This window comes from Desmodus rotundus, chromosome 5, assembly GCF_022682495.2.
Source record: "Desmodus rotundus isolate HL8 chromosome 5, HLdesRot8A.1, whole genome shotgun sequence".
Taxonomy (NCBI): Eukaryota; Metazoa; Chordata; class Mammalia; order Chiroptera; family Phyllostomidae; genus Desmodus; species Desmodus rotundus.
The window spans coordinates 54,748,364-54,776,248 of NC_071391.1; the positions used below are offsets into that span (position 1 = coordinate 54,748,364).

General features: G+C 40.4%; 1 protein-coding gene across 1 annotated transcript; it reads left to right on the forward strand.

The window, feature by feature from the left end:
- Window positions 1-221: 221 nt before the first annotated feature.
- Window positions 222-27,885, forward strand: LOC123477921 (calponin-2-like). The gene is given in 7 exon segments (XM_053925829.2): window positions 222-372; window positions 6,516-6,709; window positions 8,162-8,309; window positions 9,273-9,620; window positions 14,558-14,681; window positions 24,173-25,106; window positions 25,108-27,885. Coding segments are annotated over 6 exon segments (1,599 nt in total). The 5' UTR covers window positions 222-372; window positions 6,516-6,703; the 3' UTR covers window positions 25,147-27,885.

Sequence of the window (27,885 nt, forward strand, 5' to 3'; positions counted from 1 at the left end):
ACATTCAGATGATGATGTTAACCATTAATTTATAGGGAATTAATCTGTCTAGTTATGTGTTCTTTATTTTCATGACTTTCCCAAGTTACACATCTGGTTTTCGGTTTCATATTCTGAAGTAGAGATGATAAAATTGCACAAAATATTGCTTTTGAAACTTAGTACTTGTTTCCACCCTAGTCCCAGCCCAAGTCCAAAGTCCATCACAGAATGTATCTCAGTCTCATGAAGTTCTTCGACTTTCAGCACCTCTGTACATTCCTCCTCTAGCCCATACCACCTCCCTCTCCCAGCCCTCAGCTCCTGAAAAACAAAATCTTCAACCAGAGCTATGAGAGATCATTAGAGACCCAGCCCACAGCAGAGCCAAAGGTAAGTCTGGATGGAGCCCCACCATAAGGAGGGAGTCAGTCTCAAAGTTGGAGAAGGCAGTTTGAATAAAAGACCGAGTTAGTGTTCTGTGAAAGGTTCTACTGCCCAGAGGAGGAGTGGATGGAGCGCTGTGCTTCTTGACAGGGAAGTGGGATGGAAGAGGACAGAAGGAGGGAAGGTGGGGAGCAGAACTGTAGACATCAGGGTAAAATAATTATGGTAATAAAAAGCTCAGGAGTCTGTTTGCCAGGATTCTGAGGTGGGAAGTCTCTTCCTAGGTGTTTGCATTCTACTATTTAATCTGTGGTACCTAGATCAGTGGTCTTCTAAATACAGTGTACACACACCTCAAGGTGTGAAAAGACACTTCAAGAGCACTCAGGTATTGTGAGCAAGATGAATGTCCCTACCCTCAAACCCCATGTCCTTCTTAAATTGGTTGGAGAGGCTTATTTCCCATTCCACCTCTCACAATTGTACTTCTTTTATTTTTTTTTTAAAAAGTAATAACCTTTCCCATCTCTCCCATTCTCTTTTTTTAACATTTCCTTTCTTTCCCTTCCCTTCCTGAAGAACCCAGTCTTAAAGTATTGAGGTAAGGCAGAGCAAAGTCAACATCTGTGCTGGCAGTGCAGAGGGACAGGGAGTAGAATGGGAACTGAGCTGGCCCACGGCAAGGGGTCAGAGCCCAAGCAGTGAAGAGATACCAACCCATGGAGGCAGCCTGATATGGAGGAGGTGAAAGTCCATGGGGGCAGGGAGCTCTCTGATGAGTGTCAGCCAGAGCACAGTGACGAATGGGGTGGGACCTGCCAGAGCCCAACAAGGTAAGGAGGCTCCATGTGAACAAAATGCCCACCACAGTGTTGGAGAGCACTGAGCAGGGTGTTCATGGAGGAGAAGGGGTTGAAACAGAGCTGAGAAACTGTTTTCATACAGGGGGTTGATTAAAAAAAAAAAACTATATTAAGGATCAAGAACCAGGGTTCTCATTTTCACGAAAAAAGTTACAAACACTAAATGGGGTGTGGTGAGGAGACTAAAATGAAACACTAGCTGGTGATTTCAGTGTAGCCTGAGTGAATTCCCTGAATTGAATTCCCTGAAGGGATTTACTAAGAACATCAACTGATATAGCAAAGTTTGTTGACAGCTAGCAAAGTGGTCTAAATCCCTGCTCTTATAAAGACCCCTAACTAGAGCGGCTGTGCCGCTACTTGAGAGATGCCTCAGTGAACCCCAGTCCACCACATCATCTTCCAGTTCCCACTGAGACTTCATAGAACAATAAGTCTTATTCTTGCTCTTCTTTTCACAAAACCATTTTGCCTGGATTCCGCCATAAATATATCATGTGTGATGTGGAAGAGGCGAAAAGGAACTATTGGAGAAATTGTATTGAACATTTTAATATTGCAATGAGTTTCTTTTTTTAATTAATGTTTTATTGTTCATGGTAATATAGTTGTCCCAGTTTTCTCCCCCTACGTCCTCCTCCACCCAGCCTGCCACACCCTTCTGTAGTCAGTCCCACACTGTTGTCTATATCCATGAGTCCTTCATGTATGTTCCTTGACTAATCCCTTCACCTTCTTTCAATCAGACCCCACATCACTTACTTCTGTCAGTCTATTCCATGATTTTATGCCTCTTATTCTGTTTTGCTCATCAGTTTATTTTGTTCATTAGATTCCTCTTATAAGTGAATATGGTATTTGTCTTTCACTGACTGGCATATTTCACTTAGCATCATAGTCTCCAACCATGCTGATGCAAAAGAGAAATTCCGTCTCTCTTTCTGCTGTATAGTATTCCATTATGTAAATGTACAACAGTTTTTTTTTAATCCACTCATCTACTGATGGGCACTTCAGCTTTTTCCAAATCTTGACTATTGTAAATAGCACTGCTATGAACATAGGGGTGTGTGAATTCTTTTGAATTGGTGTTTTTGGATTCTTGGGGTATATTCCCAGCAGTGGAATCACTGGGTCAAAAGGCAGTTCCATTCTCCGCTTTTAATTTTTTGAGGCAATTCCATACTGTTTTCCACAGTGGCTGCATCTGTCTGCAATTCCACCAACAGTGCACTGGAGTTCCCTTTTCTCCACACCCTCAGCAGCACTTGTCATTTGTTGATTTATTGATGGTAGCCATTCTGGCAGGTGTGAGATGATATCCCATAGTGGATTTAATTTGCATCCCTCTGCTAGCTAGTGATGCTGAGCATTTTTTCATATGTCTTTGGGTCCTCGGCATATTGTCCTTGAAGAAGTGTTTATTCAGGTCCTTTGCCCATTTTTAAGTGGATTGTTTGCCTTCCTGGTATTGAGTTGTATGAGTTCTTTATATATTTTGGAGATTAAACCCTTCTCCAATATATCATTGGCAACTATATTCTGTCATACAGTCATTTCCCTTTTCATTTTGATGATGGTTTCTTATGCCATGCAGGGGACTTTTAATTTGATGTAGTCTCATTTGTTTATGTTTTCATGTATTTCCTTTGTCCTAGGAGATATATCAGCAAAAATATTGCTATGTGAGATTTCTGAAAGTTTACTGCTTATGTTCTCCTGTAGGATTGTTATGGTATCCCAACTTGTATTTTACTCTTTCTTCCATTTTGAATTTATTCTGGTAATGGTATAAGCTGGTAACTTAGTTTCATTTTTTGCATGTACCAGTCCAGTTCTCCAAACACCATTTATTGAAGAGGCTATCCTTACTCCATTGTATGCTCTTGCCCCCTTTGCCAAATATGAATTGACTGTAAAGACATAGGTTTATTCCTAGGCTGTCTATTCTGTTCCATCGATGTACGTATCTGTTCTTATGCCAGTATCAGACTGTTTGTATTACAGTGGCCTTGTAATATAGTTTGATATCAGGTATTGTGATCAATCCAACTTTGTTCTTCTTTCTCAAGACTTCTCAAGCTATGTAGTGTCTTTTTTGATTCCATATAAATTTAAGGAATATTTTTCTAGATCTGTGAAATATGCCATTGGTATTTTAATAGGAATTGTGTTGAATCTATAGATTGCTTTGGGTAGTATGGACATTTTAATATCTTCGTTCTTCCAATCAATGAATATGATCTCAGTTTCTCTCTTCAGTGACCTATAGTTTTCTGAGTACAAGTCTTTTACTTCTTTAGTTAAACTTATCTTAGGCACTTTTTTTTGTTGCTGTAGAGATGGGAATTTTTCCTTAGCTTTTCTTTCTGATAGTTTGTTCTTGGCATACAAAAATGCCATCAATTTTTGAATATTGACGTTGTATCCCATTACTTTGCTGAATTCACTTATTAGGTCAAGCAGTTTTTTATGGAGCCTATACGGATTTCTAGGTACACTATTCTTTCAAATTTGGATGCCTTTTATTTCTTCTCCTTGTCTCATCACTGTGGTTAGGATTTCTGGTACTATGTTGAATAACAGCAGTGAATGCAGATACCACAATTGTCTTGTTCCTGATCTGAGAGAAAATGCTTTTAGTTTTTGCCCATTGAGTATGATGTTGGCAGTAGGTTTTTCACATATGGCCTTTATTATATTGAGTTATTCTCCCTCTATTTCCACTTTGCTGAGTGTTTTTATCATAAATTGGTGCTGGATTTTATCAAATGCTTTTTCAGCATCTACTGATATGATCATGTGATTTTTGTCTTTCATTTTATTTATGTGATGTATCATGTTTATTGACTTGTGAATATTGTAGCATCCTTGCATCCCTGGGATGAATCCCACTTGATCATGGTGTATGATCTTTTTAATGTATTGCTGGATCCAGTTTGTTAATATTTTTTGAGGATTTTAACATCTATGTTCATCAGAGATATTGGCCTGTAATTTTCTTTTTATGGCGTGTCCTTACCTGGTTTTGGAATTAGGATAACACTGGCCTTATAAAAAGAGTTTGGTAATCTGCCCTCTTGTTAAATTTTTTTGGAATATTTTGAGAAAGATGTGTTAATTCTTCTTTGAATGGTCAAATTTGCCTGTGAAGCCATCTGGTCCAGGGCTTTTGTGAGCCAAGAATATTTTTATTACTGCTTCAATTTCACTAGTTGTTATCTATTCAGGTTTTCTACTTCTTCCTGATTCCATTCTAGAAGACTGTATGTTTCTAGAAATGTATCTATTTCATCTAGGTTGTCCAATTTCTTTGCATATAGTTGTTCATATAGTTGTTAATTTCTTACATTCTCTTGTATATCTGTGGTATCAGTTACATCTCCTCTTTCATTTCTGATTTTATTTATTCCGGTCCTCTTTCTTTTTTCTTGATGAGTCTGGTTAAAGGTTTGTCAATTTTGTTTATCTTTTCGAAGAACCGGCTCCTGGATTCATTGATCATTTGAATTGTTCTTTTCATTTTTTTGTTTTTTAGTCTCTATGTCATTTAATTCTGCTCTGATCTTGATTATTTCCTTCCTTCTACTCACTCTGGGTTTTGTGTGTTGGTTTTCCTCTGGTTCCTTTAGAAGTGGGTTTAGACTGTTTATTTGAGATTTTTCTATCTTCTTTAGGTAAGCATGTAATGCTATGAACCTTCCTCTTACGACTGCTTTCACTGTGTCCCACAGGTTTTGAGTTGTTTTGTGTTCATTTTCATTTGTTTCCAGGTACTTTTGGGTTCCTTCCTCGATCTCATTGTTAACCCATTCATCATTTAATAACATATTATTAGGTCTCCTTGTATTTGAGTGTTTTTAAGTTTTTTCTTGAGGCTGTTTTCTAGTTAAGCCATTGTAATCCAAGAAGATGCTTGATATAATTTCAATTTATTGCATTTTTAAGGCTTGTTTTATGTCCTACCATGTGGTCTATCTTTGAAATGATCCATGTGCATTTGAAAAGAATGTGTACTTTGCTTCTTTGGGGTGAAATATTCTTTAAATTTCAATTAAGTCCATTTGATCTAGAGTGTCATTTAATACCTCTATATCCTCATTGTTTTTTTGTCTGGAAGATCTGTACATTATTGTCAGTGGGGTGTTAAAATCCCCTACAAAGATTGTATTGTTGTTGATCTCTTTCTTAAAGTCCTCCAAGATTTTCTTTATATATTTAGGTATTCCTATATCGGGTGCATATATGTTTACAAGCATTATATCCTCTTGTTGGACTATTCTCTTAAGTAGCATATAATGACCTTTTTTGTCTTTTGTTATGGCCTTTGTCTTGAAGGCCTTTTGGTCTGCTATCCCGGCTTTTCTTCATGTCCATTTACATGGAATATTTTTTTCCATCCCTTCACTTTCAGCCTGTATACATCTTTTGTTCTGAGGCAGGTCTCTTGTAGACAGCATATGTGGGTTGTATGCTCTTATCCATTTGGCTACCCTATGTCTTTCGATTGGAGCATTTAATCCATTTACATTTAATGTTATTATTGATAGGCACATATTCATTGCCATTTCCCCCTTTGTACCTGTGTTTTTCTCTCTGTTTCTTCATCTTCTTAAAGCAATTCTTTTAGCATCTCTCACAATGATGTTTTGATGGAAATGTACACCTTCAGCCTTTTTTTTTTTTAATCTGGGAAGCTTTTATTTTGCCTTCCATTTTAATCGAAAGCCTTGCTGGGTAGAGAACTCTTGGTTGTACTTCTTGCTTTTCATTACTTTGGAATATTTTGCACCGGTCCCTTCTGGCTTGTAATGTTTTTGTTGAGTAATTAACTGATAGTTTTATCAGAGTTCCTTGTGTGTTATTAGCTGTTTCTCCCTTGCTGCCTTTGCAGTGAGTTTCTATACAGACATTTTGGTCAAGACTTAGCTATTTGAAGAGCTCAGCACCATTAGCCTCAAACTCTTTGCTAAGATTCTCCCCACCTGTCTCTATTAGCTCTCTCAACAGCTTCTTAGGTCTCTGCATTGTTTTTGCAGTATCCCATCTCTGCCACTGGAGGGGAGCTGGTACTCTTCTGTGGGTGGGGGAGGGGAACCAGCTAAGTTTTGCTTGTCTAAATGAGATAGTTGCTGTAAAATTTTGTCCCTAATTTGTATTTTCCTACACTTTCAAAAGACTTGATAACAGGCTTCCACTTAGTTGAAAGTATATTGTACTAGTACAGACACCATTATGACTTTATGTTCCATCCTTAAGCACATCTTATACTTGTTTTCCCACCAGCTGGGTCCTTTGGACATCTTTGCAAGATGGGGAGCAAATGGGAAGAGCAAATTCTGACAACCTCTGTTTGGTGGCGATGACTACACACTCTGCTTGATTGACTACCTAGATTTAGTCTTCAGCTGACGGCACTGGATGCTGCTGCCCTTCAGGAAAAGGATCCCATAAAGCAACAGGAAGAGTTCACAATGCAGGTGCTCAAGGAGCCCAAATGTGGGCCTTATCTGGAGTGGGCTGGAAGAACAAGGACAGGCAGGGATTCCTGGTGGAGTTCAAAGCAGCAGCACCCAAACTCTGTTCTCACTTATATCACATAGTTTTTGTCCATTTGCAGTTGATTTGTGCAAACTAACTGCCAAGTGATTGTCTTAACATTGCATGTACATTCTGAAAAGTAAAACACCTTATTTGGAAACTTTCGATGAGAAAACAGTCAATTGAATTTTAAATCCATTCAAATTATTACAAGAAATTTCAACATTATATTTGTAAATGAAAGAAAGAAAAAGCTGTTAGGTTCTTTGAATACAATTTAAAAGAATGGGAATGAAAAAGATTTTAAAATATATATCAGCTACTTATGCAACTAACATATCTCACCAACTGTTACTATCAAGAAATTGAAGAGATCAATTATCTGTAGTCATTTCAAGTATACAGTCAGAAACCAAAGCTATATTTATTGAAGCAACTTCAAAAATTTAAGACTTCTAGGTGTATTCCTTCTAAATTAATATTTAACATTTTTCTTAATAATTTCTATTTCATTTTTCTTACAATTATGTAATATAAAGAAAATGTCATTTTTCCCATGAAGCCCATATGGCCTAATCCCCTTCCAGTTTACTACAGCATGCCCAACAAATAACACCATTTTCTCTGTGTGCCATGATATTAAAAATGTTGAGAAGTGCTGCGTAACTTATGGAGAAGTAACATATTGTCCATCTCTGCAGTTGGTTCCATGGTCCCTAACACCCTGCACAATTATACACCACACACCTCTTGCTGCTCTAGTCCCCCACATATGAAGTGTATTTCCACTCCCCTAAAGAGACCAGGCCTTTGGAAAGCTTCCACTCTATGCTTTGGGCCAACCCTTCCTAGGCACTCTCTGAGCAGCAAGATCTCCAAGTCCTGGGCCGTGGCAGCAAACTTCACAGCCATGGCCACCAAAACACCAAATAGTGGTTTTTGAGGTGTGTTACAGTTTCTTCCTCAGTACTACTACTGATTTACATATTCTTAAATGGGCCAGGCTGGGGAGGGAGTCAGGCAGGAAAGGATAGAAGCTACCTGCTTTTTCTGTTGGTCCAAGTCAGAGAGGATCCTAAGCTCCTGGTCCCTCTAGAAGCAGGCTCCTGCCACTAGATTAACAGACATTTATGTACAGAAGGTGTATATTTGGAACTGAGTCATCAGTATATAGAAGGTAGCTGGACTTATGAGTGCCCTGCCTAATCTTGAAAATCAAGGGCTCCAAAATATGTAGAAAAAAGAGCAAGAATCTTACTCTGCCCCTCACCATAGTCCAGTAGATAAGATGTGCCCCTCACCTGTCCAAGAGTGAGATTCCTGCATTCACTTCTTTCTCTGCCCATTGACTTAAGGGTCAGATTTCTCTTTTATCTCTCTACTCCTTACAGTGTTTTCCTCCTTTTCCAACATGTCAGCAGCACAAAACCTTGGGATCACCCTGCTTCAGTTGCCTGAGGAGTTTGCGAATCTCTACAATTTACCACGGCAGCCTCATCTCACTCTACCTCTGCCTCCAGATGCTCATATTGATTGCAGGTAGGAATCCTTATATGAGATTTGATTCCCTGATATGTAAAGGAAAGAAAAAAGAAAAAGGGAGGGTAGCTGGGAGAAAAAAATGACAAAAAACATACAAGTGCTATGAAATTCTGGGGAAAGTAAAGTTAACTTTATTCCACTTACTAAGTACCAGGCAGTATACTAGGCACTTCTACTCCTATCTCCTGGTCCAGGCCTGCTGGTGTGTGTGTGTGCACCTGAGTACAAATGTGCGTGTGGTGGGACGAAGATTGGCAGAAAATGAAAGAGCCTAGATGGTAATAAAGAAGCATACATTCCTTAGAGCCTCAAGATAATAAAGAACAAAAATTTAAACAGCAATAGCTTGTGTGCCCCCATTTTCTCATCCCATCCTCATGGCAAACAGCATTTATGATTCTCAAACATCTTTACCACTGAGCTGTTTCAGATTGTTCTCCACACAGTTATTCAACTGTCCACTCCAGAGCCATCTGCGTTCCCGTGCGATCCCTCCCTCCTGAGGACAGGAAACAACCTGACCTGAGAAGTTAGCAGGTCTATTCCCTTCTCCCACAGCCACACTCCTCAGGTCCCTCCCCATAGATGAGCTAAGTGAAAAGCTGAGGGCCCAACACTTAAAGAGGTGCTTGCTCTCAGGACCTTGCCAATCCTGCACTTGTACCTTGGAAGTGAGTGCCTCCTCAAACTTTGTGCCCTACGTCCGTTGCTTGCAACATGTTAGCCAGGCCTACACCTCCTACTTCCAACATCTCTGGCTTCCTCCTAGTTCTGTGTAAATATTCAGGTCAGAAAAGAGACCTTCCCACCCCCCCAGATCCAGAAACTATCCCCTTTCAGACCTTGTTCCCAGGACTTTGCTAGGATAGAAATAGTCAGTCTTGTGTGTAATCAACCCCCCTTTATCTGCCCTAACCTAGCCCCCAGGCCACCCTGACTCTGTCTCTCTTCCCTTTTTAGGAGCATTTCATGTTCAGGGGCCCTATGAATGCCCAGTGGCCGTGCTTGGTGGTGAAGCTCAGCTGCCGTGCTCACTCTGGCCTCCTCAAAATGTTGAAAATATGCAAATAACCTGGACCAGATCCCTACCCTCACAGGTTGTGCACCAGTACAAGGATGGGAGGGACAAGCCTGAGGAAGTCATGCCGGAGTATTTTGGGAGGACAGAGCTTGTGAGATATGCCATGTATAATGGTATTGTGACCCTGAAAATCTACAACGTCCGATCCTCTGATAGAGGGAAGTATCGCTGTGCGTTCCAGCATGGCTCTGACTACAGTGATACAATGACTGAGCTGAGAGTGGAAGGTACTGACCCACAATTATCCCCTCCACACTCCACAAGGGTCAGTTTGTTCTGGGATGGGCTCCTTCCTCTGATCCAATTTCCTGGGAAATATAAAGTCATAGGACAAAGGGAGATGGGTAGATGGTCATTACGTCTCCTCACCCCATTAAAGCACATTTTACTTCTGGAGGCTGCATAAAAGACAATAAATTCACTCATAGTGGGGGTGAAGAAATAGGCAGGGGCCCTTTGTGTTGGATTTTTCTGGACCCCTTCCTTTGTGCCAAGACTTCTTCAGAGCCTCAGTTTTCTGTTCTGGACATTGAGGTCTAGTCAGCAGGAAAAACTCTTCAGAAGTAGGAGAGGGATATGTGAGCAGGAAAATGAGTTAGGGCCTGACTTCTCTCTTCCCAGTTCTTGGCTCACATCCTCAGTTCCATGTGGAGTCCAGACATATCCAATTAGTGTGCGTGTCAGCCAAAGGTCCAGAGGGTAGACTCTGAGGGAGAAGAAATTCCAGCTGAGTCTGAGATTCACACCCCGGACAAAGGTGGCTTAGTCCATGTGATAACATCACTGGTATTCAGAGAACCTTCTCTGAAGAATCTGAGATGTTCTGCCTGGAACCCAGCAGTGAATCAGAAAAAGGAAGAACAATTGTCCATAGCACATCAGTGTCCTCTCTCCCCTCACTGCGCCCCACAAAACGGGCTCTGATGCTCACACTCCATGGTGGTGGCAGCTCTAACCGCATATGCTTGGTTCTGCTCTCTTCATCACACCCTCACCAGCCTTGCTGCCAGGACCCAAATTCCCTTGTCGTTTTCCTATCTTCTCCTATCCTTTCCTGTTAAAATTTTCCAGTCTTCACCTTTTTAACCTCTCCATGGAATTGCACCTTCTTGTCTTAATCCATTCAGACTGGTATCACAGAATACCACAGACTAGATGGCTTATAAACAACAGACATTTGTTCCTCACAGTTCTGGAGGCTGGAAGTTCAAGATCAGGTGTCAGCACAGTCAGCTTCTGGTAAAAGCCCTCTTCCAGGTTGCAGACAACCAACCGTGCCTTGTATTCTCACAGGCACTGTGGAGAGGGATAGGGAGCTCGAGGGGGTGAGGGAGGTGCTCTCTTTGATAAGGACACTAATCTTACTCATGAGCTTAGGAGTTCACTTGGGCATTGGGATTTCAACACATGAATTTTGAAGGGACAAATATTCAAACCACAGAACTCTACCAAACACCACTTTCAGACTTCCTCCTTACTAGCTCTCCAATGGGACAATCTCTGCTGCTTCTCATTTCATAAATTTTCCCTTAGCCTGTTGTGCTGCATTCTCCCTCTATGTAGATGATGCACACCTCATTTCCCGAACCACACATTACAAACAAGCATATAGCTTTTGATCTTCATGGTATGCCCCTCGTCTTCAGTGAGTGTAATTTGCTAGTGCTTTCTGATATTTGCCATTGTATGGTCTTCTCACTGTTCTCCACATCTCTTCACTTTCTCCCACATGGTTTCTGTGGGATCATAGCTGCTTTTAGCAGTCTTCACACCTATTTTAAAGTCTAGTGCTTACGGATGTTTTATTTGGTTGGGTTTTTGTTTGGTTTGGTTTTTTGCTAGTATTTTATTTCCAAGTAAAGAAGAGGAAACACTGACTAATGCAGCCATATTTACATCAGAAATCTAAAAGTTTCCATTTAAACCAGATGTGAACTTAAATCTACGTGATGACAAGTCCAGAAATGGCCATGACAGCAAGTGGAGAAAACTGGAGTCAACATGAGGACCCTCTCTCTAGGTCTCTCTCTGTCTCTCACTGAGCTCTGGGCACATTGCCTTTAACCAGGTCTTCAAAGGTGCCAAGCTTTCTCTGACATTGGGCCTTTGCATTTGCTGCTCCCTGGAACTGGAGCTCTCCATTCTGGCTTTCTTCTTAGTAAAATGTATGTATAATTTGAGAGGGTGACATGATGGGGTCAAATCAAATCCTGCTGTGTCCCTAGCTCCAGTGTCCCTCTTCTCCTCCCATACTCACTCTTCATTGCTCCATCCCTTCCCTCCTGCACTGTGTCTCTCACACACACTGAGTTATGTACTTCTGTTGTAAAGGAAAACTCAACTTTCTTTAACCCCTACCTCCAAGTTTGTCTATCCAGACCCATGAAAGCCTTAGCTGAACTAAGGACTGTGGTTACTAGAGACAACCACAGTTGAAGTTAAAATGAAAATGCAATGAAAACAATATGTATCTGCCAGGGCAATATCCTCATACATTCCAAAGAGAAAGTCAGAGGAAACTGACAGGCACCAGGTGTACCTGAGCACCAAACCCGAGTTCTCAGTCTCTTAGCCCAGAACTATTTTCAGAGGAAGGGAGATTGACTGGGATAAAGTCTGAGAGCTAGAGACAGGGCAAATTCCATAGGTCGTCACTTTGACTCCACTTTTCTCCACTTGCTCTCATGGCCATTTCTGGACCTGTCATCACCTAGAATTGCCCCACATCTGACTCAAATTGAAACTTTTAGATTTCCAATATGAATATAGCTGAATAAGTCAGTGTGTTTTCCTGAACACTGTACCCCATTTCTATGTGGTACTCTTTCAATTATTCTCTCTATTCTTTGGCTGGATAACTACTACTTGTACTCTAATGTTGGATGACCTATTACTTCCTTAGAGAGTCTTTTACTGCCCCTCTGGCTGAATTAGATTTCAGAGTTACTCTCTTTTACATTACCCTGTTGTTTTCATAACATTGGTACTAAAACAAATGCAATTGTACATCTATTTCCTTGTGCACTTATATTTATTGTCAATGTCACTCAGTATGCAGTAAGTTTCTTGACAGTGGGGGTGGGCATGATTTTTTTTAATCATTCTAAACCCACTCCCTGATACAGTACTGGGAACAAAAAAGCATTGAATAAATATTTGTTGTTAAAGAGTTCAATAAAGACAAAGACAGGCATTTTGAATGACTTGTCAATGTGGACCCTGAAGTCACTAAGGTTAATGACAGACCTTGGTCTGGAGGGTGGCGTGATAACAGAGCCTGGTGCCATCAATGAGGAGAATGAGGAGAGTGAGAAGAATGACCATAAGACCAGGCAGGGGGAGATAAAGAGTAGTGCAATGAAACAGCGCAAAAGAGATAATTTTTATATGATCAAGTTTTACATTGTGACACAGGTTACTCACCCCCTTTCATCATCTAATTTGAATCAATCTCCCATTGTTTCCAGTACCCCCAACCCAAGCATTTCCTCTGGGCCTTCTAGAAACTTGTTCCATTCAGAATAACTCCCATGACATCTTCCATCTCTCCCTCAAATTCCATCTACCTACTGGCCTTAATTAAAACCAAAATTTCCCCTAAGAATCCTACTTTCCTGGTATTGCATTCAATTCTCATGATCAATTCCAGCCCTTTCTCCTTTTCCAATGGAAATACTTCCTGTTTTATAAACTTTTGTCGCAAGCCAGTCACTTACAACTGAGTTATAGGCTGGCTCTCCACCCCAATACCTATGATCACCTTAGAATTACTTCCAGTTCAAGGAGACAGTTCATCTAGCACACTAGCATCTCAGTTCTATGAATGCTACATTTCCACTAATATACATTCATACACACAGTTATCCAACAAGTATTTATTGAGCAACTTTTCTAGGCCAGCACACTACTTAACACCAAGATGCCATCATGGCTAAGATATAGTCTATACTCATGAAACTTACAGTCTAGCAGGTAGAAAAGGCTGTTTGCACAAAAGAAAAAAATCTTTGAGGGACAGATGGACCATGTTTGCTTGTTCACCACAGTATCACTAACACCTATCCCTGTATGTGGCTCTAAGAGGAATTCAATACATATTCTTTGAGTGAATTAAACTTAATTATGATGCAATGTATACATCAAGCAGAGGATGCATTAAAAACACAAAGGAGCAATAGATTATGGAAAGGGGAGGAAAAGAAATCAAAGTGCAAATTTCATTATGTTAAAAACACAACTCTCATAAGAATATATAGAAATCGGGGGCCATAATTTTATGGAATTCAAAAGGGAGAGAAAGAGTGGATAACAAAGCTGGTTCAAAATCAGTGAAAAGACTCAATCCTAAAGGAAGACTGCTAAGTTAATGTTCTATAGGTCAATAAAACCATGATAAAATTTTATTTCCCAAGGCAGATGATCCCTTGACCAATTTATCAGATAGTGTTTTAGCATGACATTGAAGACATGCGTTTGTTTTTGCCTTGTTTCTGTTATTTTAGGCACTTTTTCTCAACAAAGCCTTCTTTGAGGTAATATCGCACCTGATGACTGAAGAGTGAATGGAAGTGGGCCAGTAAGAATGGTGGAGGGAAAGGCACCAAGCATTCCAGGAGCAGGGAGAGTGCAGAGCCCCAGGTCACTGCTGTTGTCAGACCTTGGCCTTGATCCAAAAGTGAAAATGTTTATGTTCTAAAACATTAAACCCCAATATCTCATTTTTTGAGCACAGCTTCCAATTCTTCCAACTTTCTACTTTATCTCTTTTTATACAGGCTTTTCAGCTTCATACAGACCTCTGAGCCCCTTGTTTTTTTCATGCTGTCCCAGGTCACCACCCTCAGCCCTCTGTGAACTCCACAGTTGACTTGCTGACCTACTCTTGTCAGTTCTCTCAATTCTGTTACATTGCCATTCGTCCACGGCAGAAACAAGTTTATTTGCTTAAATTTATTTTCTGAGCAAGTAAACTAAGTAAGATGATATTTGAATGGATGCTTGAACGTACTAATTAACCATAATTTGAAAGGGAAATGGAGATGGAGTGAGGATCCACAATGCATTACTCTTAGATGGAATAAGATTGGGGGTTCACTGAGCAAGAATCACGAATGTGGGAATACCTCTCTTCAAGGAAACTGATTGGGACACATCTGTATTTCAGTTGCTGCGCTCACACTGGACCACTGGATGACTGTCATCTTACCTGTTTTAGCTGTGACAGCACTGCTGATATCCATTGGACTTTATATAATGAGAAACAGGCTCAGAAACTGGTGCAAAAACAGGTAAAAGTATTCTTTTTTTCAATATACAAGTATCCCTTCTCAGAGATATCTGTCCTCATATTTCTGCTTGGGAACAAGATCAGAATCAACGAAGGGTCTGGTCTGCTCAGAGAAAGTCACATCAATGAGACTCAAATACCTCAACCATAAAATATGGAAAATAATACTTTACTTATAGATATATCAGGGTGATCATTGTGTAGGTTAAATAAATGACTCAACTGCTATGATGTACACCTGAAACTAATATAAAATAATATTGAATGTAAAAAAAATACTTTAACATTTGAGCTATCAGAACCTTCCACATTAGATGAATTTGTGAAAAAATTAGACTATTCCACAGTGACTGACCAATTTTTTACTCCAATATCCACAACTATCATCTATCAAAAACATGCAAGTTCAGGAAGAACAGAGGGTCCCAATCAAGAGGAACCCAAGGAGGCCTACTTCAAGACACATCATAAGTAAAATGTCAAGTTTTAAAGACAAAGAGAGAATCTTAAAAGCAGCAAGGGAGAAACAAGAAATAACATACAAAGGGACTGCAATAAGATTAGCAGCTGATTTCTCAACAGAAACACTCCAATCCAGGAGAGAATGGCAAGAAATATTCCAAATAATAAAAAGCAAAGGCCTGCAACCAAGACTACTCTACCCAGCGAGGCTCTCAATTAAAATGGAAGGTGAAATAAGGAGTTTCTCAGACAAAAGAAGGCTCAAAGAATACACCTTCACCAAACCAGCACTGCAAGATATGCTAAAGGGACTGCTTTAAGAAGATGAAGGAAAAGAGTGAGAGAGAGGAACACAGGTACAAATGGGGGGAAATGAATAAATACCTATTGATAATAACCTTAAATATTAATGGGTTAAATGCTCCAATCAAAAGACATAGGGTAGCTGAATAGATAAGAAAACATGACCCACAAATATACTACCTACACGAGACACACCTCAGACAAAAGGCCTATACAGACTGAGAGTGAAGGGTTGGAAAAAAATACTCCAAGCAAATGGACAGGAAAAAAGCTTGGATAGAAATACTTCTATCAGACAAAATAGACTTCAAAACAAAAGCCATAAAAAGAGACAGTGAAGGACACTTCATAATACTCGGGGAAGGGTCCGTCAAGAAGATATAAACATTGTAAACATATATGCACCCAACATAGAAGCACACAAATATATATGGAAAATCTGGGAGGACTTCAGGAAAGATATAGACAGCAACACACTTATACTAGAGGATTTTAACACCCCACTGTCAACAATGGACAGACCTTCCAAACAATATCAACAAGGATATTGTGGCTTTTAACAATGCCCTAGATCAAATGGACCTAACTGATATATATAGAATCTTTCATCCCAAAGAAGCAAAGTACACAATCTTTCCAAATGCACATGGAACACTTTCAAAGAAAGACCACATGATAGGACACAAAACCAGCCTCAACAAATTCAAGAAAATTGAAATCATATCTTACATTTTCTCGGACAACAACGGCCTGAAACTACAAACCAACCTCAAGGAAAAAATTCAAACATATTCAAATTCATGGAGATTGAATACCATGTTATTAAGGAATGAGAGGTTAATAATGAGATCAAGGAAGAAATCAAAAAGTTTCTGGAAACAAATGAAAATGAACACACCACAGTCCAAAACTTATGGACACAGTGAAGGCAGTCCTGCGAGGGAAGTTCATAGTGATACTGGCCTACCTAAAAAAACACAGAAACATTCCAAATAAACAATCTAACCCACAAACTACAGGAACTGGAGGAACAACAAAAAACAAAGCCCAGAGTGAGTAAAAGGAAAGAAATAACCAAGATCAGAGCAGAATTAAATGACATAGAGACTAAAATAAAAATCCAAGGGATCAATAAATCCAGGAGCTGGTACTTTGAAAAGATAAACAAAATTGACAAGCCTTTAAGCAGACTCATTAAGAAAAAAGAGAGAGGACCCAAATAAACAGATCAGACATGAAAGAGGAGAGATTACAACTGATACCACAGAGGTACAAAGGATTGTAAGAAATTACTACAAACACCTATATGCCAAGAAATTTGAAAACAAGGGTGATAAGGACAAATTTCTAGAAAAATATAGTGTTTCAATACTGAATGAAGAAGAAGCAGAAAGCCTGAACAGACCAATAACAGCTGATGAAATCAAAGCAGTAATCAAAAAACGCCCAGCATACAAAAACCCTGAACTAGATGGTTTCACAGGAGAATTTTACAAAACATTTAAGGAAGAGCTAAGCCCAATCCTTCTCATACTATTCCAAAAATCCAAGAAAATAGCAGACTCCCAAACTCTTTTTACGAAGCCAGCATCATCCTAATCCCCAAAACCAGATAAACATACAACAAAGAAAGAAAACTATAGGCCAATTACACTGATGAACATAGCAGATCCTCAACAAAATATTGGCAGAAGGCATCCAGCCATACATCAAAAAGATCATACACCATGATCAAATGGGATTCATCCCAGGGATGCAAGGATGGTACAATATTCACAAATCAATAAACATAATACATCACATAAATAACAGCAAAGACAAAAATCACATGACCATATCAATAAATGCAGAAAAAGCATTTGATAAGGTACAGCACAATTTATGATAGAAACACTCAGCAAAGTGGGAGTAGAGGGAGTATATATCAATATAATAAAGGCCATATGTGAAAAACCTCCAGCCAACATCAGACTCAATAGACAAAAACTAAAAGCTTTCCCACTAAGGTCAGGAACAAGACAAGGACGTCCTCTTTCACCACTTCTATTCAACATAGTATTGGAAGTCCTAGCCACAGCGATAAGATCTGAAAGAGAAATAAAAGGCATCCAAATTGGAAAGGAGGAAGTAAAACTATCATTATTTACAGATGACATCATAGTGTACATAGAAAACACTATAGACTCCACCAAAAAACTACTCAACCTAATAAGTGAATTTGGCAAAACAGAAGGATACAAAACAATATTCAGAAATTGAATGTATTTTTGTACACCAATGATGAAATATCAGAAACAGAAATCAAGAAAATAATCCCATTTGCTATAGCAACATGAAAAATAAAGTACCTAGGAATAAACCTAACCAAGTAGGTAAAAGACCTGTACTCAGAAAACTACACAACACTGAATAAAGAAATTAAGGGAGAACCAAGATGGAGGCATAGGTAGACACACTGCGCCTCCTCACACAACCAGAACTGACAGAAAATCGAATGGCAAGGAAGTCCGACACCAAGTAGATAAAAAACAAACATACATCCAGACCGGTAGGAGGGGCGGAGACAGGCACCGGGGCGGAGAGGACTCGCGTGGCCTTGGCGGGACCGAGACTGGCGGAGTGTGGGACAAACGGGGCAGGCAGTCTGACCACTAGCAGACCCTGTGGCCCCACATTCGAGCACAGACAAACCGACAGGGCCGGACTCAGAGTGGCAGAGAACAGGGCAGGCAGAGCGGCGGGTAGCACCCCGTGGCCCCACATTCGCCCACAGATAAACCAGACAAATGGCGGGGAGCGAAGCCAGCAGCATAGCCCAGGGCTCCTGTGCAACAAAATAAAGCCTCAAACCTCTGATTGAAAACACCGGTGGGGGTGGAGGCGGCAGCAGGAGAAACTCCCAGCCTCACAGGAGAGGTCGTTGGAGAGACCCACAGGGGCCTAGAGCATGCACAAGCCCACCCACTCGGGAACCAGCACCAGAGGGGCCCAATTTGATTGTAGGTAGCGGAGGGAGTGACTGAAATCCGGCAGAGAGTACAGCAAGGGCCATTGCTCCCTCTTGGCCCCTCCCCCATGTACAGCGTCACAGCGCAGCAACCAGCGTTACCCCGCCCCAGGCGGGGAACACCTAAGGCTCCGCCCCTTTAAGTGACAGACGCACCTAGACCCCCCCCCAAAAAAAAAACAAAATGGCCCAAATGAAAGAACACTTTAAAGCTCCAGAAAAAATACAACTAAGCGAGGAAGAGATAGCCAACCTATCAGATGCACAGTTCAAAACACTGGTTATTAGGATGCTCACAGAATTGGTTGAATTTGGTTGAAAACTAGATGAGAAAATGAAGCCTATGCTAAGAGAGACAAAGGAAAATGTACAGGGAACCAATAGTGATGCGAAGGAAGCTGGAACTCAAATCAACGGTGTGAACCAGAAGGAAGAAAGAAACATCCAACCAGAAAAGAATGAAGAAACAAGAACTTGGAAAAATGAGGAGAGGCTTAGGAACCTCCAGGATATCTTGAAACTTTCCAACATCCGAATTATAGGGGTGCCAGAAGGAGAAGAAGAACAAAAAATTGAAAACTTATTTGAACAAATAATGAAGGAGAACTTCCCTAATCTGGCAAAGGAAATAGACTTCCAGGAAGTCCAGGAAGCTCAGAGAGTCCCAAAGAAGCTGGACTCAAGGAGGAACACACCAAGGCACATCATAATTACATTAGCCAAGATGAAACAGAAGGAGAGAATCTTAGAAGCAGCAAGGGAAAAGGACACAGTTATCTACAAAGGGGTTCCCATAAGACTGTCAGCTGATTTCTCAAAAGAGATCTTACAGGCAAGAAGGGGAAGGAAAGAAGTATTCCAATTCATGAAAGGCAAGGACCTACATCCAAGATTGCTCTATGTAGCAAAGCTATCATTTATAATGGAAGAGCAGATAAAGTGTTTCTCAGATAAGGTCAAGTTAAAGGAGTTCATCATCACCAAGCTCTTATTATATGAAATGTTAAAGGGACTTATCTAAAAAAAAAGAAGATCAAAAATATGAACAGTAAAAATGACAGCAAACTCACAGTTATTAACAACCACACCTAAAACAAAAACAAAAGCAAACTAAGCAAACAACCAGTACAGGACCAGAACCACAGAAATGGAGATCACATGGAGGGTTATCAATAGGGGAGTGAGAGGGGGAGAGAGGGGGGAAGGTACAGAGAATAAGTAGCATAAATGATAGGTGGAAAATAGACAGGGGGAGGGTAAGAATAGTGTAGGAAATGTAGAAGCCAAAGAACTTATAAGTATGACCCATGGACATGAACTATAGGGGGGGAATGTGGGAGGGAGGGGGTGGGCAGGATGGAGTTGAGTGAAGGAGGGAAATGGGACAACTGTAATAGCATAATTAATAAATATATTTTTTAAAAAAGAAATTAAGGAAGACACAAATAAATGGCGGCATACACCACATTCATGGATTGGAAGAATCAACATCATCAAAATGTCCATATTACCTAAAGCATTTTATAGATTCAATGCGTTCCCTATTAAAACAGCACTGACACATTTCACAGATATAGAACAAACATTTCAAAAATTTATATGGAACCACAAATGACCCTGAATAGCCATGGCAATTTTCAGAAAGAACAACAAAGTAGGAGGGATCACAATACCTGATATCAAACTATATTTGATATATAAGGTCACGGTAATCACAACAGTCTGGTATTGGCACAGGAACAGACACACAGACCAATGGAACAGAATAGAGAGCCCAGAAGTAAACCCATGTCTCTCTGGTCAATTAATATTCAACAAAGGAGGCAGACGCATAAAATGGAGTAAACATAGCCTCTTCAATAAATGGTGTTGGGAGATCTGGACAGCTACATGCAAGAAAAATGAAACTCGACCACCAACTTATAACATATACAAAAATAAGTTCAAGGTGTATAAAAGACTTAACTACAAGTCACAGCACCATAAAAGTCCTAGAGGAGAATATAGACAGGAAAATCTCACACATTACACTCAGATATTTTCATTGATATATCCAACACCATCAAAGTCCTGGAGGAGAACATAGACGGGAAAATCTCAGCTTTTCCACTCAGATATTTTCACTGATATGTCCCCTAGAGCAAGAGACATAAAGAAAAGAATAAACTAATGGGATCTCATCAAAATAAAAAGCTTCTGCACGGCTAAAGGAAAACATCATTAGAATGAAAAGAGAACCAACCATATGGGAAAACACATTTACCAATTACACCTCAACAAGGGTTTGATCTCCAAAATATATAAAGAACTCACATGACTCTACTCAAGGAAGACAAACAACACAATTAAAAAAATATGTAAAGGACCTGAACAGACACTTCTCCAAAGAGGACATACAGAGGGCCCAGAGGCATACGAAAGGATTCTCATTATTACTAGCCATCAGAGAGATGCAAATTAAAACCATAATGAGATACTACCTCACACCAGTAAGAATGGCCATCACAAACAAATCAACAAACAACAAGTATTGGAGAGGTTGTAGAGAAAAGGGAATCCTAGTGTACTGTTGGTGGGAATGCAGACTGGTGAAGCCACTGTGAAAAACAGTATGGAATTTCCTCAGAAAACTAAAAATGGAACTGCCTTTTGACCCAGCAATTCCACTGCTGGGATTATACCCTAAGGATCCTGAAACACCAATTCAAAAGAACCTGTGTACCCCAATGTCTATAGCAACACAATTCACAATAGCCAAGTGCTAGAAGCAACCTAAGTACCCATCAGTACTGAGTGCATCAAAAAACTGTGGTACATTTACACAATGGAATACTATGCAGCAGAAAGAAAGAAGGAGTCCCTATCCTTCACAACAGCATGGATGAAACTGGAAAGCATTATGCTAAGTAAAACAAGCCAGGCAGTGAAAAAGAAGTACCATATAATCTCACCTATAAGTGGAACCTAATCAACAAAACAAACAAGCAAGCAAAATATAACCAGAGACATTGAAATAAAGAACAATCTGATAGTAACCAGAGAGGAGGGGGGAGAGGTAATAGGGGACTATGGGGGGGAAGGGGCATCAAGGAAAATGTATGAAGGACACACGGACAAAGCCAAAGGGGGTCGGTTTGAGGGTGGGAGGTGGGGATGGGTAGGGCAGAGGGGTGTGGTGAGGTGAAAATGGAGAAAATTGTACTTGAACAACAATAAGAAAATCTTAAAAAATATAAAAAATAAAAATTTTAAAAAGTAATATAGCCACTTTGGCTTTCTTATGACAAATGTTTACACAGTATATCTTTCCCCATTCTTTTTAATTTTAATTGATATATAGAGTAGATTTCTTACAGAAAATTTATATGGGTCTTACTGTTTATCAAGTTGAATGATTTCCATCTTTTAATTAGATTTTTAGGTCAGCACTTTCCAAATGAAATAAAATGTAAGGAACATATGCATTTTTAAACTATATAGCATCTACATTTTAAAATAAAAATAAAAGCATTTAAAATTAATATTAACAGTGTGTTTTTATTCAATATATGAAAATATTATTTTAAATTTTATTAGCAATATAATTTACATCATTTTTGTATCAAGTTTTCAAAATCCAGTATGCATTTATACTTATAGCACATCACAATTTAGACACTAAATATTTTTCAGAAATAGTTGACTTGCATTTAGATTTAATAAAATTTATAGTTGAAAAAGTAGATTCACATACCCAAGTTATTCTAAGCTTGAAAGTTCTCCAATAATTAGAGTATCAGTTTTTACATTTAAATTAAAAGTAAATAAATTTTAAAATTTAGTCCTCAAATGCACTAACCATATTTCAGATGCTCAATAGCCACGTGTGTCCAGAAGCTACTGTATTGGACACCACAGGTTTAGGCCATTGATGTGGTTAGGTTTAAATTTACCACTGTGTTATTTTTTTAAAATAGATAATAACATGGTTTTTTTTTTAATTGTTGTTCAAGTAAAGTTGTCTCCATTTTTCCGCCACCTCTTTCTCCCACCCAACCCACCCCCACCTCCCACCCTCAATCCTTCCCCCCTTTGGCTTTGTCCATGGGTCCTTCATACATGTTCCTGGATGACCCTTCCCCTTATTAATTGACAATTAGTTCTTTGTTCCTTGTTTTCTTCTTTCCTGCCTTCTATTGGATTAAAAATTTTTCTTATTTTATCTTTAATATTCACCTACTAATTACACATTTTTGTTTCCTTTTTTTATTTGTTGCTCAGAGATTTACAATATGTATCTCTAACTTGTCCAATTCTACCTTGAACCGACCACTATTATAATACTCTATGACTAGCATAAGAATGTCACAATGAGATCCTTTAATTCTGGTTTTTTGTATTATTTTTGTCATATATTTACTTCTATATGTTACAAATATTGTTATTATTTTTCCTTTAAACAGCCAAGTATCTTTTAAAGACATTTACACATAAGGCAAAAATGGCTTTTAAAATGTACCCACTCTGCCATTTCCAGTACTTTTTCCTCTGTGCAGATCCACATATCTCTCTGGTATCATTGTCCTGCTACCTGACGAAACTTTAACATTTCCTCTTGTGCACATCGACTGGTAACAAATCCCATTGGCTTTTGTTGGTCAATGAAGTCTTTTTTTACTTTCTTTCTTTTAAAGACTATTTCCACTGGATATAGGACAGGTCTAGAGTAGCCTTTGCTCTTAAAGCTAGTTTAGTCTTATCATTGTCATAATCTTTCTGGGCACCCTACTTAAAAAACAAGGTGTCTCCATTCTCACCAGGTGGAACTCTAATGTCTTTCAGCTCTGTGTGAGCTCCAAGAACTGTCCAGCTTATAGCTCCCATTAGTACTTTACCTGACCTCATGTATAGCAGCATACTATTCAGTAACCAGTTCAAGAGAATCCCTACATTGATTTATGGAGCTCTCTTTGCGTAGCTTCCTTTTCCCTGGTATTCTGAAGAGAGGAGATCAGAGTTCAACCTCCCTGACCTCTGATCACTGTCCCCTCATGGTAATAACGCAGCTCTGCCCATGGGATTCTCCTCTCTGCTACGCAAGCCAGAAGTAGTCTCAATGCAGATGGTTGGAAAATTGTATTGCTTCTCTTTGCTGCAGGATCACAACCCTGTGCAGGCTATTATTTTATGACTAAACATTTTTTTAATATATTTTGTCTGATTTTATTATTGTTAATTCCAGGAGGGCATGTCTAGTCCCAGTTACTTCATTATAGCTGGAAGTATGTCTACTATTCTTTTTCTACAAATGAAAAATTTCCTTTGACTTCTATGGCCTTATTAAAGGTCATCTCTGCCCTTAGATACCTGTGCTTTGAGAGGCAGTCTGTATCCTGGCTATCCAGGCACTAGTGCCAGGACTAGGGTGAAGTAAGTGAGGTGCCTAAGACAAAAAACTTAGGAAGTCACTAACTCTCAGTTTATAAAAATGCTGCCCCTGTTCTTACATGACACAGAGAGTAAATGTCTTTTTAGATTTTGCATCCTAATTCTTCACTTGCCTACACTAGTCCCAACTGTGCCCTGCACCTTCCTGCTAAGTACGCCAAAAATGCAATGCCCTGAATTCTCTTTACTTGGATCAGTTCTCCAGGTTGTGTTTTCAGTGAGCAACCTTGAGAAATAAAATAATTTCTTTTCTGGAAATAGTGCAAACTTACATTCTCTTCTTAAAAAAGCAGGAACTCAGGAAGCATCGCCCACCATCGCACCTGCCTAGCCATGGGGCATGCATATGCTACCCTCCCCAACTCTGCTGACCCCACAGACCCCACCCATGCCCACCCTGCCACCACGCAGGTTGACGCCCATGACACCTCCCCCACCTACGCTGACTCCACCAACCACACCACCACCACCCCCAAAGCCTCTGCCACTGCTGCTGAAGCTGATCTCAAGAACCGGATCCAGTCCAAATATGACCCTGAGAAGGAAGAGGAACTTCGCCTCTGGATCGAGGGACTCATGGGCACATCTATTGGTCCCAACTTTCAAGAGAGTCTGAAGGACGGAGCTATCCTGTGCACACTCATGAATAAGCTGCAGCCGGGCTCGGTTGCTGGGATTCGAGTCTCACAGAGAAAGTTTTGCCAGATAGACAACCTCTCCAAATTCATCAAGGCCATGGAAAACTACGGTGTGAAAAAGGAGGTCCTCTTTGAGCCCAGTGACCTGTGTGAGAATGGGAACTTGTGGCAGGTGCAAGTGTCTCTTCTGGCTCTGAAAAGGAAGGCCGAGGCAATGGGGCATCAGTGTGGCACAGACACCTGTGACAAATACTTGGAGAAGCAGGAGCAGAACTTTGATGAGACCACCATGAAAGCAGACCAGTGCATCATCCAGACCCAGATGGGCACCAATCAGTGTGCCGGCCAGTCAGGCATGACGGCTCCCAGCACCCAGCAGCACATCTATGACACCACGCTGGGGACTGACAAATGTGACAACTCTTCCATTTCTGGGCAAATGGACTGCATGCAGCACGCCAACCAGAGTGACGGGGACGTTGGCCTGAACCAGCAGATATATGACCACAAGTACTGCCAACAAGGTCCAGTGGCCGATGGGGCTCCAGGATTGGCTGATGAATTCCCAAGCCCAGGGAAGGCCCAAGAGTAACCTGCCCCTTAGCTACCAAGAGGAGGCAGGCTACTGAGGCCCCTCTTGCAGGGCCCCTCTGTTGGGAACCGCCCTGCCTGGTTTCAGAGGCTGAAACCCCCCATGATTAAGACTGAGTCAGAGTTGGGACCATAAGCCACTAAGGAGACAAAGCTTATCTCCCTGGCAGGTGTGCCACCTCTGCCCACTTCACCCTGCTTGGCCCTGAGCTTGGCCAGTTAGCCAATGACGGGTAAGAATCCTCAAGGGAGGATCAACCTAACACAGGTTCTGGTCACCAGGAATAAACTTGCAGGGAAGGACTTGGGGGGCTGTGGAAAAAGGGGGTGATGGACCCTCGCCCCTCGGCTTTGAAATAGCCTGAGTCCTCATTCTGTCTGCAAGAAGTCTCCTAATCTCTTGGCTGCCTTACTTCCCTTTCCTGACTTAAGCCTGAAGTAATAACAGAGGGCAGCGTAGTCCTGTGCTGGGAGGGGCGGATTCCCTGGGGAATCAGGCCTAACAAAAATACATACATTCCTGTGAAACCTACTTAATTTGTACCCTCAGTTTAAAAGATAAGGGTCCAGACCTGAGATGAGTCTGGTGCCTAAAGTTTTATGGCCCTCTAACTAAGTGGCTGTAACTCAGAATAAGCCCTCAAAGTTCTCTGTAAATCATGTATTATTTAACCCTTACTGGCTGACAATGATTGATGAGCTTTATCCGTATTCCTATGCGAATGAACCTAATAAAAGCCCCTGGAAAGGCTCTGGGCCCTTCTCCTTTGAGAGAAGCGGCCACCTTTCCTCCCCAAGCAGATCATGTCTTGGTAGTCTTATTCTTCATCCGTGGCGGACCGGGGGGCTGCATTAAAGCCCCCCGACACCCCTCTCCCAACATCATTGCACTGTCTGGGATTTCAGGGTTTTCTGTTTTAATCTTGTTTTTCTATGTGTTTAAGTGCTTCCAGCTGCGGGTCTGTGAAAGCCAGATCCAGATGCTCATGTGATGAGGGTCCCTGACAGAGCACATGGGGTAGCAAATTTCCCAGCAGTCTTTGGCCCAAGCTGTAGCAGGGAGAAAAAAAGCAGTACAAGGAGGGGAACTGACCCAAATGGCTTCCCTTGCTTCTACCTCTCTTTTCTTTTCTCTGATGATTAGTTTGTGTTTTCTCTACCCACAGAAGTTTAGGCAGTTTTAACAAACAAAAGTAATTTTTGTGGGGGAGGATGGGGCGGGATGGTGGAGGGGGTGCTGGGAAGGAGCTCCCCTAGGAGAGAGCCAGGCCACAGTTCCCAGATATTTTAGGCATTGCGAGGGAATGGATTTCCCTCCAAGGGGCCCAGTGAGGAACCTGAGGCACAGATAGGACAATGGAGTTTTGAGTGACTGAGAGAAAGCCAGACAACCCCCCCCTTCCATACTTGTCCCCTTTTCCCCAACAAATACTGCACAGAGGTCCCACCAGGAGGCCCTCCCTGGGACCAGCCCCACACAGCAGCCCTGGGACCAAGAGATAATGTGAAATACAAACTGTTGACCAAAAGCAATAAAAATCTCTTTGTTGGAGGGGAGGAGAAGTAAATCCTCTAAATTTAATTTTTCATCTATCATAGTACAACCACTGCAGAGGCAGAAATCCATTAAAGGCTCTTTGATTCACCCCTGGGGGTACCCAGGGACACAAGAGATGGATGCAAATGAACATGAACTTGTGGTTACTACTTTGCCGTGCATAATGAAGTCCTTTGTCTCTGATCCACCGGTCTTGTTTCTTCTGTTAGCATCCAAGAAACAGTAACAGGCTAACTTGTTAGCTGATAAGTAAGTAAAATGCTAGGCCCTGTGCCATTCTTGAAAATTTTTATAGTAGGTAATATATTCTTTCCCTTTTGATTTTCATATTTCCCAGAAATTATTGGAGGAAACTCTGAGAAGAGTTTTTTTTTTTTCTTGAGATAATAAAGCATAATATGCTGAAATTGTTGCCTATTTTCTTCCATCTTCATTATTAGAATGGCTACAAAAAATTCAGCAATTTTGACAAGTTTTTTTAAATGCATGCTGATAGGACAGCTGTCACAATACTATCTAACAAAATTGTTTTGAATGAAGTTGAAGACAACTAAATGCTACTAGAGCAACATACCTTACAGAAAAAAAACAAATGAACTTTTTGGACAACCTAACATTAGAAAAAAATACTGCTAAGAGATATGTCATATTTTACTGCCTATGTTTTCTTCTAAGAGTTGTGTGGTTTTGTGTTTTACATTCAAGTCTTTAAACCATTTTGAGTTTATTCCTGTGTATAGTGTAAGAGAGTGGTCTAGTTTCCTGTTTTATTTGATATATCTGTCAGTTTTCCCAGCACCATTTATTGAAGAAAATGTCTTTACTCCATTGTATGTTCTTGCTTCCTTTGTAATATTAGTTGACCATATAAAGGAGGGTTTATTTCTGGGCTCTCTATTTTGTTTCATAGATCTATGCGCCTGCTTTTATGCCACTAATGTGCTGATTTGATTACTATAGCCTTGTAGTATAGTTTGATATCAGGTAATGTGATACCTTAAACTCTGTTCTTCTTCCTTAAGATTGCTGTGGTTATTTGGGGTCTTTTGTGGTCCAACATAAATTTTGGGATTATTTGTTCTAGTTCTGTGAAAAAATGGGGTTTTTTCCTTTCTTTTTATTTTTTAGATAGGGATTGCATTGAATCTAGAGTTTGTTTTGGGTAGTATGGATATTTTAACAAAGTTGATTCTTCTTGTCCATTAGCACCATACATGCT